A 14,153-nucleotide genomic window follows, 5' to 3' on the forward strand; every position below is an offset into this window, starting at 1 on the left:
AAGCTTGAATTATCCTTTTTATATCGGCAAAGTGTTTGTTTGTTTAATAAAATCAGGCCAGACTGAAGCGAGTGGTGCAACAGCACAACATTGCTGTTCCTTGGAGTGGTTGCACCACTCGAAACCCAATGTAGACATGTTAGGAGCTACTTTCTTTCCTTGCAGGTGATTCTTTTTTCTGTGTGTTGCAGTTTGGAAGTGCTCGTTCAAATCGTATCACTCAACTGCCCTGCGTACCACCTGTTTCAAATTTGCACATAATGCAGGAGCCAGGCAGCAGGACGTTGCTTTACTGAAAATGAGCGCCCAACCCCATACACACACACACACACACACACACACACACACACACACACACACACACACACACACACACACACACACACACACACACACAGCTGAACAGTCATCGGGTGATAGTGGTTACCCATAATGGAACAAATTATTATTGGAGGACAGAGGACAGCTGGCAGCATCATGGGACTGGTGGTGTGTGTGCGTCCGTGTGTTTGTGCGTGTGTGCTTGTGTGAGTGTCTGTCACAAGCAACCTTTTCTATTCACTAGTAGGCCTACATACTTTTAATGTATAATCAGTTGTCTGAATGCATGTTTAATGTCTGGATGTCAAATGTAGTCTATGTATGAGTCTAATAATAATAATAATATATATACAATTTATATAGCGCCCAAAGTATACCCAAAGTCGCTTTACAGAACAGAAGTAAAAAAACGATTTTATTAGAAAAACTAGTTAGTCTACTGCATGAGTGTATCATGTGTCTAATACAGTTACTGTCTGACTGGATGTATATAGTGTACTGTCTATTGTCTGTATAATATTAAAATCTAATGCACTGCTGTAATCTTATCTTCATTATTAAATATCTTGCCGTTAGGTTGTCATGGTGCCCGCGGGCGGACAGTGCACTCTCTGTAACTATGCAGTTCACACTTACTAAAGTCCTTCTGTCTGATAACCACCTACCACCTGTTTCCAATTTGCACATAACGCAGGAGGCAGCAGGACGCTGCTTTACTGAGAATGAGCGCAGCTTCCAAACTCTGAGGGTAAGATGGCTGCGGTCTGCAAATGGTCAATTGGTGATAATTTTCAGCGTTAATCAATAATGGCCTGAAATTAAATCATTACTTTAGCCATTAATCATGACATTAAATATCAATACAATATTCAGTATAGGCCTATATGAATCATCAGGATTGTTTTTTTTAAAGTAAGTAAATATAGGTTAGATAGATACTTTACTTTAATATTTCATTTTTTTGTGTACTTTTTACTCAACTACGATTGTTTGACGATTGGTTACTTTACGGGTTTAGATTTAGAATAAGCCATTGGCAACCACATGCTATACTTTGGCTATATACAAAAATAGCAGATCTACAAGCTCACAACATGTCGTGAGCTTGTAAAGAATGTTTGACAAACAGTGAAACATTTTAGTAGTACTTATTCAAGTCAAATGTTGAATACAGGCCATTTTATTTTTCTTTCTCTCTCTCTCTGTCTCTCTCTCTCTCTGCTGACATGGGACTTTAGTGTGGTGGACACTCCCAATTCACAGTCACCCATAATATGGAGTGGAATGTAATTAATGTTAATTGGCTGATGGCTGTCACTCTGTGACGCACATGCATGCATGTCAAGTCATGTCATTGTGCCTTTATAAAATAATTGTGTTTTTATTGACATGGAATGTAAACATCTTCCCCAGCATTATTTGGAAGCTAATTAAAAAAACACATTTTTATTTTATTTAAGCACATCCATGGAATGTCAAGCTATTAACAATGTCAATGCCATTGACTCACAGCTCCCACGGGAACAAGCTGGTTTCATTGACTCACAGCGCACGGGAACAAGCTGGTTTAATTCATATTAACGATGTCAATGCCATTGACTCACAGCTCCCATGGGAACAAGCTGGTTTCATTGACTCACAGCGCACGGGAACAAGCTGGTTTCTATTAACGATGTCAATGCCATTGACTCACAGCTCCCACGGGAACAAGCTGGTTTCTATTAACAATGTCAATGCCATTGACTCACAGCTCCCACGGGAACAAGCTGGTTTCTATTAACAATGTCAATGCCATTGACTCACAGCTCCCACGGGAACAAGCTGGTTTCCGTCGTGGAATGTCAACAGCAGACCATGGGTAACACTACTTTCTCAAGACATGGAGAACAGCTTCCGCGACACTGTGGTGTGGCACCGGGGACTCCACCAGAAGTCTCAACAGCACGACTGGCACATCCTGCATGGCACCACCACAGCTCCAAGCAGACTCAGGTCCCGTCACCCCTACGACAAGGCAGCACAGGAGATGCTCAACTCCACCTCTGAGGACATCTCCAGAGATGCATGGCCAGCAGCAGCGTGGATCGATATCAATATTTCTGTAAATCTCTATGGGGAAAATGAATGGCCGATTTTTTCAGTGGGTCCAGAAAACCGGACACACGCCCACTGCTATGCTATGTGCCCTCAGTACACCGCACACCTGACTAATTACCTCTAAAAGGTGAGCGACACCATTCATCCATCCATCCATCTTCACCCGTAGTCTGGTCGTGGTGGCAGCAGCTCCACCAGAGTGTTCCAGACGTCCCTCTCAGAGCAACATTATAGTGACTTCCTCCTGGCGGATCCCGAGACGTTCCAAGGCCAGTGAGTCGATGTGTCCCCCAATAGTTGGCTTTCTGTTGTAGCTCTCTCACTGTCTCTTTTCCTCCAAGATGTGTTTTTAAGCCTGTTAAAATAACTATCCCCGACTAGGCTACAGCACCAAGTCGGTCATACCACCCATGACCAAAATTAGCATAAAAGAGTGAGATGCCAGAGGGCAAATATCACATCATGGCATAATAGCAACTTAATTAATACGTTGCCAACACCGTCCCATCCCCCTGTCCCACACAAGTGATACTTCTGTCCCTCAAATGACTGGATTTGGTCACCCTAGTTAGCGTCCACCGTGGGACAGTGGGACGTCTCCTCAAAATCAAATAAAGAAGGAGCAGACAAACAGGTTGTGTAGACATGTAGTCTGTACTACTGTGTTATAGTCTCTACTGTGTGTAGTCTCACCCTTAAAGTGGTAAGCTGTTGTGTGTAGTCTTTACATACATTACAGTAGTAAGCTGTTGTCTGGTGTGTAGTCTCTCTGTACATACCTTACAGTAGTTAAGCTGTTGTCTGGAGTGTAGTCTCTCTGAACACCTTACAGACAGTAAGTTAAGCTGTTGTCGAGGCTCATGCAGCGTTATGGACAGATTGTGGAAATGCTTCTATTCATGAGTTCTGCTGCCTGGTACCAGCCCTCTGTGGTCCTGATCACCATCTGAACACACCCTCTCTCTGTCTCTGTGTCTCTCTCTGTCTCTGTGTCTCTGTGTGTGTGTGTGTGTGTGTGTGTGTGTGTGTGTGTGTGTGTGTGTGTGTGTGTGTGTGTGTGTGTGTGTGTGTGTGCGTGCGTGCGTGGCAAATGTTACATTATCTGTTTTACACCATTATGATGTTCTTATTTTGATCATAATGACAATCTCTAGTTTTTTCTTCACAATATGTATATGACACTTATTTACTATGACACTATATGGCAGGGGTCCTCAACTAGAAATGCTGAAGGTCCACTAATATCTTTTGAAAAAGACTAAGGTCCGGTCCCATGAGCGCGACGCAGGCCTTGATTAATTAATTAATTTGATAAATAAATAAAGATTAATTTGTATTATTGCTCTTGTATTGCTATTGGAGACACTGGGGAGACACCGGGGAGGCACTGGGGGGACACTGGGGAGGCACTTGGGGGACACTGCAGGGGAGGCACTGCATGGGGAGGCACTGGGGAGGCACTGGGCAGACACTGGGGAGGCACTCAGGGGGGCACTGGGGAGGCACTGGGCAGACACTGGGGAGGCACTGGGCAGGCACTGGGCAGACACTGGGGAGGCACTCAAGGGGGCACTGGGGAGGCACTGGGCAGACACTGGGGAGTGGGGTCAGGGGTCTGCCATGAAACAGTCACAACAATTTTATACAATAAACTTTTTACAATAAACAATTGGTATTATACAAAAGGTCATTAACCCAAAAAGTCATTAACCCATTTAGACCTGAGGCTGATTCAAAAAATGTGTGCTAAATCCTGACCTGAAGTTTTATTTAAAAAATAAATCAATCTAATATTGATTAAAAAATAATCTGAAGTGCGCCCCCCGTTGGTATGTTGCTATATACTGTAGCAACTACCCAGAATGGGGTTCCCGCCGTAAATGAGTTACATTATAACTTTAGAAATAGTCTGTATACACTTATATATTACTGTATACTGTAGCTTGGTTTGTATACTGTTGTTTGAGAAAACAACGTTGCACACTAAGCTATATATATCTCAAGAATGGTTGTAAAAAAGAATGGCTGTTTAAAATGGCTTTTATTTTGGGTTCAAAGGAATGCATGTTCAAAACTGAACTCAAGTGTGTGTGTTGGACATTGTACTGCACCTGAAGGACCACAGGTTCAAACCCCACTCAAGCAGTGCTTCCTACCGAGGTGCAGTCGAGCAAGGCACTCTACCTTTTGTTCAGGACAAGAACCATTAGACAAACAGACTGACGTGTAAAATGAACGTACTCTCAAACTACACCCTGTTATGGGCTGGCTGTTTTTCCTGTTTTTTCCCCCTCCCTTATGGTCTGGCTGGCGTGTGTCTGTCTAGTCTGCCTGATTCCATCGTCATGCCATGGAGCTGTCTGCACATCTGGGGTCAGTCTCGCCTGGCCAGACTGTTGTGGCCATTTAAAATGCTTCCGTCATACCTGTGAGCGTCTTGAATACAGTTTGAATTGAAAGAAATACAGTCTCGAGCACGGAAGCTCTGGTCATGAGTAAGCGATAAAATAGCTTCCTTCGTTTTGTCTTTACAGTCGCACACACATTTATCCCAATGTAAATAGAAATCATCTAAGTATATATAGCTTGCTGCTTAGGCATGGAAATAAAACGGAATTAAAAGACATTTAAAAATATATTTGTGTGGACGGAAATATCAGCTTCCTTACTCGGTGTATGTGTAGTTACAGACTCTATATAGCATTCGGGAGATTGTGTAATAGTTTGTCTGGCTGCGCGTGACTAACCTGGGGTTGATCTTCTCATCAAGCCCAGCAGATAAAAGCCTCTTCACTCCAGCCCAGCTGTTGCCAGTTTGTCAGTTGACGACCGTGTCTCCACGCCTGCTGCTGCCTGCCTGCCAACCAGCCACACCTATACAGCCCCTCCAGTCCTAATATTTACATTTACATATTTTTTTTTGTTATTAAGGTTGAATAAATAACCTTTGCTTGATAACAATAATAACAATAACAATAATAATAATAATACATAAACGCAAATAGATCAACAGCCACATGTTCAAAACGGATAAAACTTCAGACATTAAAATACATTCATGTTTTGTATCATTATAAATAGTTACCCCGCCCCCCCCTCCCGCCATACAAACGAAACACACGAGGAGATAAACTACAAAGCTGCCTGGTTTTCAGGGATTTGGTTCACGTAGTCTCACGTGGCCAGAATGTTAAGGGGAGAAAGCGGATGTGAAGACTCGATCCTCCCCACTTCCGTTCCGTCTTCACAGTCGTGCATGTTTGTATCCTAACATGAATTAAAAGCATTGAAGCATATATATATAGCTTGCTGCTTCACAGAAATGGAAATTAAAAAAATCAAATGTAAAGATATTAAAAATATACATTGTCGTGAATGGAAATGACAGCTTCCGTTCATCTTCCAGACTCTATATAGCATTCGGAGATTGTGGAATAGTTGTCTGGCTACGCAAGACTAGGTTCACCCTCCAAAATGTTTTTAAAAATTAAACATATATATTTTTTCTATCGATGACAAGCTACTCTAGATAGTTCCTTATGGAGACACAAAGGAGAATTTTTTAACCCCATATGGTTGAGAGGAGTCACTCAGGTCTTTTCTGTTTTCTGTTATCGTGAGGAAAGCGTTCGCTGAACAATAGCAGGTCGACGTGCTCACAACACCACGCAGCGCGTGATGGACACAAGCCCCTGATTGGGTTCTAGAATGACTAAGTTCTACAAAGTCTACATTTTACTGGGTTTCACCAAACGGAATCACGGACCAATTTTTATGGGTCGGATGTAAATATATATATTTTCTTTAAAGAAAAGACGGCGATCGGAGCACAAACATGAGGAGCGGGTGGATAATATACAAATAAGCCAACATGTTTCGACTCTATCTCTCTTTCGAGTCTTCACCAGGGCAATATACTTGGCCTGATGAAGACTCTGTTTGAGTTGAAACATGTTGGCATATTTTTTAACTTTTCTAAATAAAGTACATGTATTTTTATCCACCCTTCCACTCCCACTTTACATGACTTTACATAACTCTTTTGCATCTCCATCGAGCACCGGGTTGATTTTCTTTTCGTCGCTTTGCATAAGTTTCCTATATTAAAAAAAAATGTAACATTTTTCAAAATAATTGAATAAATACATACAAACAACAAAAAAAGCCCCCTTCTTTAAGAAGTAGAGCAAATAGCCGATCTACAAACTCACCACACGTCGCATTGCGACGTGTGGTGAGCTTGCGGATCGGCTATTTTCACTACAATTGGGTCCCGGGGAAGACAAAGTCAAACGGGGTCTCGAGCTACAATGTTTGGGAACCACTGGTCTAAGATGGGTCTGGTTTGACTTCTACCTCCAGGGCGGACCAGACAGAACCATTGCTAACCTCCAGAATGTGACTGTGACTGTGAGTTCTTCTACCTCCAGGGCGGACCAGACAGAACCATTGCTAACCTCCAGAATGTGACTGTGACTCTGAGTTCTTCACGAGGACGGGACAGGAGGAGGATACGTCAGAGACAACGTCGACTCATGGCGGCCATCGAGGCTCGTCTCCTGAGCTTTGACGAGCCTCCAGAAGGACCCACGACGACGTTCGAAGAAGGTTGCAAGAATGTTCCAGGAACAGGACGAAGGTTGTAGGAGGTTCTAGATTAATAAGGTTCCCGGGGGCGTTCTAGAAGATCTCCTCCTCTTCGGCCTCACATCCGTACTCTGAGGACGAGAATGTGATAAACTCATTGAAAGAAGCTGTTCATTTAAGGGATCTATTAATGTTGATCTAACGCAGGTTTATAATGGTTCTGTATGAACACCAGTCGTATGTCCAAAACTGTTACTGAAAATCCACTGTTGAAAAACTAACTAACTAAACAAAGATAGCAGTTAGTTGTTGAATGACCATGCTAATTAATGTTGACTGATAAAGCTAACAACAGCCTGACTGTGTGCTGCATGCGTGCTCGTGGGAGGGAGAGAACGCGAGAGAGGCGGATGGTGTGTGTGTGCCTCTTCCATGCACACCTTTTGTAATAATAATAAACATGCATAAAGCATATAATAATTTGTAATACTCCCATTGATAAGAGTATTAAAAACCTGAAAACGATCTGCATAAGCAGGTTATTCTTTTGGAACACAGGATATGGTTTTGGAACCCAGGTTTTGTTTTCGTTTTCTGAAAAGTACAGTTTTGGACATACAGGGTTTCCACTCAACAGTGATGTCTCATGCTCCTTCAAGTGACGTTTTAGCCAAGCTCCTCCTCCTCCTCTCACCGTTTTGTCCTATCAGCTTCAGAGCGCTGACGCACGGCTCCTCCTCCTCTTCCTCCTCCTCCTCTTCAGCCGGCTCCTCATTGGCCAGCTCGTCTGTGCAGGGCGGAGCCGGAGGCTCAGCGGTGGGCGGGGCCGGTGCCGGACTCGGCGGTTCAGGCTCCGTGGCGGCGGTGGTCGTCGTCACGACAACGCTGTTTTCAAGCTGGAGAGAGAGAGAGAGAGAGAGAGAGAGAGAGAGAGAGAGAGAGAGAGAGAGAGAGAGAGAGAGAGAGAGAGAGAGAGAGAGAGAGAGAGAGAGAGAGAGAGATAGTCAGACACATAATGTAAGCTTGTAGATCTATTATTTTCACTATATATTTCACATAGGGCTTGAGTGGTTAATTCATTTTCCCCCCGTAGAAATGTAGTGGAGTCAAAAGTACAATATTTGTCTTTGTAAAAGTATTTAAAAAAAGGCAATACAAATAGTCAATTGAAGAACAAAGACTCAAAACATGGTCGTATGTCCACATATGAACTTGTGTTTTTTCGTAAATGAATTAAAACTTGTTCATGGGTGTCATAGATAGCTTCATGACAAGCACTATCAGTGTTGTATTATTGTGCATTTTCAAACATTTAACCACTTAAACCGTCAATACTTGAACTTTCACTCTGTACTTAGTTTGCTCTTTTTCTTTTTAACTCTACACCAAACCTCTCTGCCAAAAAAATAGCCGATCTACAAGCTTGTAGATCTGCTATTTTGTTGTTCTCCTCAGAATAGAGCCCCTTTCATGACGACACTAGGACCAGAAGTGAAGTCCTCATTTATTTTTCCCATAGACATTTCAAAAAGTATTTATTTAAAGACGATTACGCCACGGAAAAAAAGCCAACTCGAGTTGTGACATATCATGACAACAAACGCAACAGTTTGGGCCGAACAAATAATTACAAAGAAGAAAAACAACAACAAAAAAAGTGTTGTAACCTGCCGTTTTCTTTCTTTCTTTCTAAATATTTGTCTGGCCGAATTTATTTTGTTTGTTGTCATGATTTGTCACAACTCCAGTTGGCTTTGTCTTTAAATAAATACTTGAAATGTCTATGAGGAAAATGAACGGGGAATCATTTCCTGGTCCAAGGTAGGGGACTGTGACGCTCAATAGGGTTCAAGTGTCTAATATCCTATCACACAACGATTTGGCGGCCCCCCTTGTAGTAACGCTGAGGAGTCAGGACCCCCTGTTGATTGAAGCCCCCTGCCCTATACTCAAATATAATGACATAGATGACTTATCTATACTGATTACATCTATAGTGTAGAATACATCTACAGTATACTGATTACATAATAGTGTAATTATGGGCCCTCATTTATCAATTGAGTGTAAATTCCAAATTCGAGTGTAGGTTTTGTAGTACACGGCATTTATAAAGTGATCGCAAACAGCTGATCCTTCCTTAATTTCATTCCTAGCAGTGATACAGGGGGAGGGGATACCGGTATGCTCATGGAAAACACTGTTTAAGTGGCTTAAGCATCTAACTTGCAACATTGTTTTTAATTGCTTGCACACTTGGAAATATCCTACCAATTTCCTATGACATGCCTTTACAATTATTTATTTTTTCACATGTATTATTAGTTTTATACATTTTAGGAGTGAAAAGATATGTTTAGATGCCTGTGACAGCATGTCAGCAGTTCAGACAATGCTGCGCCACTTGTGTACGACAGAAAACCAGGTGAGGACAAAGCTCCCGACAGCTCCCGACCTAACGTGATTTTTGTCCTGCCTCACGTTCAAGTTCAAGGTTTTGCGGAAATGGTAAATGCCGGCGTGCACCCATAATTTGGCGTACGCCGAGTTGATAAATAAGGGCCATAGTCTATAATTACATAGATTCTGATACATAGAACTCACCTTCATCTTCTTCTGGGAGGTGGAGATGAGTGGGCGGAGTCTGGGGAAAGAAGCAGGAAGTAAACCAAAGTAAACCCAAAAAATCCTGATTGGATAAAAGTGGCATCCTGATTTGAACATGCATTTTCTATTTATTAAATAGATGAAGAGACGGGCAGACCCCTTTTACTGAACAAACACTCTATAGCAAAAGACACAAAGAGCTATTTAACACTTATTTTACTTTAGCTATTGAAAAATAACAGATCTACAAGCTCACATGCTATTTTTGAGAAATTGTGAAAATGTGGCGCACATTTTTGAATATATTTTCTTTCAGAGCAAACGTTTTTAACTCAAATCTTTGCTTCTGGGAGGTGGGGGGGGGGGGGGGGGGCTCTGGAACAACATATTTGCAGATGGGGGTCGGCGGCCAATTACATAGTTTTTTCAGAAAACGGATTTAGAAGACATTTGTAGAATCGTGTGGTTAAAAAGGAACCCTGGCCTCTATAACTGAAATGTAACATTTAAAACACATACGGCCTTAAATGGTGCAGAGAAAGCAGGTAGGGATGAAGCTCTGGTCCATGAGTAAGGGCCGATTCATACTCCTATTATACCGCTGTTTTGGCGCTGTAGTGCCGACATGATTTCGGCTTGTCAGAAATTTTCAGTAGCACCGAAGATCCGACTTTAGGACGGTACCCGTCCCCCTGAACCTCAAATGACGTCAAATTGTAGGCTCTACAGAGCCGAACCGACTTTTATTCGGCTCTAAAATAGGAGTATGAATCGGCCCTAAGGCTATGGACCAGAGCTACATCCCTACCTGCTTTCTCTGCACCATTTAAGGCCGTTTCCAAATGTTAAAATGTAAAAGACCAATATCATTATGAAGAAAACAAGATGGTAAGACAGCTAAAACAAATGAAAAAACAAAAAAGCGTTGTCTTTTAACATGTAATGTCTATGACGTCACGTCAACACCACTAGGTCTGGAAAGGGGGCGGGGAAGGGCTGTGAGACATAGGCCTATATTGAATATTATGCTAGTAGTACAAATAGTACAAATCCACCCTGTTGACCCACACGGGTCCATCTGGTTCCATTTGTACACTCTCAGAGTTAAACCGACACTGAGGATGTTAAAGCAATGGCGTTTTAGTTTTAGGCTCATTTTATTTGGACGTTTCAAGTCTGAAACGGAAGCCTGTACGTTTCTGATTATTATTATTATTATACTAACTACTAGACCTGTGTCTGTCGGCCACCGGCCTACTTGGGAACGATGCAAGTTGGGAACCAATAGTATTAGTGTTGATTTTGACAGGAAATTGTGATTTAGTTTAAAGCCCTAACCCCAGCAAAGGGTCACCATGCAATTCCTTGGGTCCAAACGGTTGCAAGGAGTTAACGCTAAAACCGTCTTGACCCTTTGGTGTGGTTTGGGGCCGTTGAATTCCATGCGTTGAATCACCAGGGTCAACGTGGGCCAACGTGCAACAAGACATGTCACACCGCAGGGACAGCGCTAAGACCGTATTGACCCTTTGGCGTGGTTAGGGCTTTAGTCGTAGTCTTTTGAATACATTTTCATTTAGTTTTAGTCACATTTTAGTCACCTGAAATGTTTTAGTGTCAGTGTAGTATTTTAATGACTGATTTTAGAGTTTGTTGCATCATACTGAAAACAGCCGACGCCGAAACTATCGCCGGTCTACAAGCTCACATGTTGTGAGCTTGTAGATCTCCGATTTTTAGCACGCACCCAGGCATAATTATGACTTGTCTTTTAGTCATCTCTTCTCCCTAACATTTTAGTGTAGTTTCTATTTGTTGACGGAAGTTTCATTGTATTTAGTCATAGTTTCGGTCATCATAGCTTCGTTCAGTTTTCCTCAGTGAAAAAAGGTAAGTCGACGGATATTTTTCGTCGTAGTTTTAGCCGACAAAATCAACACTAACCTAGCATGCAATGCCCGTCGTCATGCACCTGTTTTAACCGTCGGTCTGTGCCCCGTATATTTATTGTAAGCAGTGTTGATTTCGACAGCAAATTTTGATTTTAGTCATAGTCTCTTGAGTATAGTTTTCATTTAGTTTTAGTCACATTTTAGTCACCTGGAATGTTTTAGTGTTTTAGTCGACTAAATATAACAAGATTTTAGTAGACTAATTCTACAGTTGATTTAGTTGACTAAAATGTGTCGTAATGGTTGATTTTACACATGCTGAAAATAGCCGTTCGACAGCATGCAACCAAGTGTAAAATGACTTGTGTCTTTTACTTATACTGGATCTCTTGTCCACTAGTCGCTTCCTAACATTTTAGTCTAGTTTGTATTTGTTGACAAAATTGTCAATATACTTAGTAAGTCTTAGTCTCACCATAGCTTCTTTTTTCATATAGTTTCCAGTTAGTTTTCGTCAGTGAAAAAAGAGGTGGTCGGCGAAACATTCCTTTTGTGATACAGTATTAGTCAACGGAAAAGCGGCACTCGCGTTTACCTCTTCCCCATCTTTCCGGCGGTCACTGCCAGGCCCAGGATGGCGGTGTCGTTGAGCTTCTTGCGTCGGCTGGCGGTTCTCCTCCTTCGCCTCACTCCTTCGGCTCCCCTGGTGGTGGTGGTGGTGGTGGAGGAGGTGGAGGTGGAGGAGGACGGGGTCGGGGCAGCAGGGGGAGATGTCGGCGGAGAGGAGGGCGTGCTCTTGATGTCCAGGCCGCGGAGGACGTCGTAGTTGATCTTGCTGGAGATCTTCTTGTGCTCCAGCATCTTCTGGATGGCCTCGCCCGCCGAGCTGGCCTCCGTCATCTGGTCCTTGCGAGAGACGCTCTTCTTCTGCAACGCAAGAAAGCATGGCAACCACGGCGGGGCATGTAAGTAAGAGTTCTCAATTTCTGCCCCCCCGAACCCGACCCGTCGTTTTAGGGGCCGGGCCGGGCCGGGCCGGGGCCTAAAATATATGCTGATTAGTCGGGCCGAGTTAGGGCCGGGCATTCATTTTCAGGCCCGTTGAGAACTGTGACGGTTGTTTAAAGCAGTGGTTCTCCGACTTTTTTGTGCCAAGGATCCAAAATGTGCCGAAATTGATATACTGTATATACGGTAATTATATTTGGACCCCCATCTCGAAATAATTTGTGCCAGGGACTCCCAGAAGAGAAAAAGAAAAAAAACATAAAAATCCTCATCATCTAAATATTTTCGATATTTTCAAAATTAGCAGATGCACAAGGTGGTACATCTGCTATTTTTGAATAGCCAACATATACATGGATAAAGTGGTTCGATGCATCGATTGCATTAACACAAGTCTATTCAAATTAGTTTATTATTCAAATTATTAAAAAAATAAAAAATAATAATATTTTCAATTGTTTTCCCCATATCATATTTATTGCTTTATGTGTGCAGAATTCAAACTGTAGGGTTGATTAATGTCACGGACAGAAGCTATTCTTTCCCTTTGCATACCGCACCGGAGCGCACTCGCCTATTAGTTTGCATTGCATTCAGAACACGCCCTTAATTAAGAACCTAACTGCAGCTGTGTGTCGCTCTCTCAGCGGTGTCCCACTATTGACTGGGTGCAGTTGAACTGTGCTGTGTCAGAGAAGTAACAGATAGAAGCGCACAAACTTTATACCCAAACTTTATACCCAAACTTTATCCCCCCCCACCTCCGTGTTGACGCAGTGACCGTCCTGTTTCTGGTTTAGCTTTACGCGCGGGACGCATGAATCTCTCCGTCTCCCGTCAGTGCAGATGCGGGTTGTTGTCTATTTGCATGGCTCAGAAAAGAAGAGGACGTTATCAGGTTGAGGAGGAGGAGGTGGAGGAGGAGAAGGAATACATGTTGACGTTGTGAACGTGGAAGGTATAGCAGATTGTATTCTGATGATGTGCTAACTGCTGCTGGCTGCTATAATGTTAATATAGACCTATAGATCTTCTATTGTGTTCTGAAGGTCGGGCTGCTGTATACTGCCACTAGTGTTAATGTTATATTTTGTATTGTGTTCTCGGGCCGTTGTGCTGCGCTCCGCTGTGTGCCAATTATGCCCCCTCTCCTGTTGTGTTCTCTTTTCTGGTCTCTGTACCAGTGTGCAACGCACACTTGCGTGTGTGCCTGCACTGTTAATATTACATTTTTATGTTTTGATAATCAGCGCTTTGCCATACATACACACTGTGCCATATTGGAGGCCACTGTGTGCACAGTGCTCGGTTTGACATGCTCCGTATTTGATTCCGAAATTGGATTCTTAAAAGAATACGTCAGGATGCGCCTGTGTGACGAGTCAAAACAGAAATGTTTATTTACCTTCTCTTTATACGTCCCCTGCTCCTTCTCTTTTTTGATCCTCAGTTCTTTCTCTAGAACACACACGCACGCACGCACACACACAAACACGAGCACACAGACAGAAAGACATGCAATAAGGTACAGTAGTATTAGTTGATGTGTACAGCAGTTTCTTGTTGATGTAGTAGTAATACTAGTAATAGTTGGTGTATTTATATAGTGTCTTCATCCAGGGGGCTTTACATAGTGTTACA

At 42.7% G+C, this 14,153-nt stretch overlaps 1 protein-coding gene across 4 annotated transcripts in view; it reads right to left on the reverse strand.

The window, feature by feature from the left end:
• Positions 1–5,542: 5,542 nt before the first annotated feature.
• Positions 5,543–14,153, reverse strand: part of brf1b (BRF1 general transcription factor IIIB subunit b) — a 48,396-nt gene continuing 39,785 nt past the window's right edge. For all 4 annotated transcript variants that reach the window (XM_080790961.1, XM_080790964.1, XM_080790962.1 and 1 more), the window contains exons 16-20: positions 13,918–13,970; positions 12,100–12,431; positions 9,610–9,649; positions 7,700–7,901; positions 5,543–7,136 (exon numbers count right to left, since the gene is read on the reverse strand). In XM_080790961.1, coding sequence (XP_080647087.1) covers positions 7,099–7,136; positions 7,700–7,901; positions 9,610–9,649; positions 12,100–12,431; positions 13,918–13,970 — 665 coding nt within the window. In that variant the 3' untranslated portion in view covers positions 5,543–7,098. The remainder of the gene's footprint in view (positions 7,137–7,699; positions 7,902–9,609; positions 9,650–12,099; positions 12,432–13,917; positions 13,971–14,153) is intronic.

This window comes from Protomyctophum bolini (assembly GCF_963924005.1).
Source record: "Protomyctophum bolini genome assembly, chromosome: 19".
Lineage (NCBI taxonomy): Eukaryota > Metazoa > Chordata > Actinopteri > Myctophiformes > Myctophidae > Protomyctophum > Protomyctophum bolini.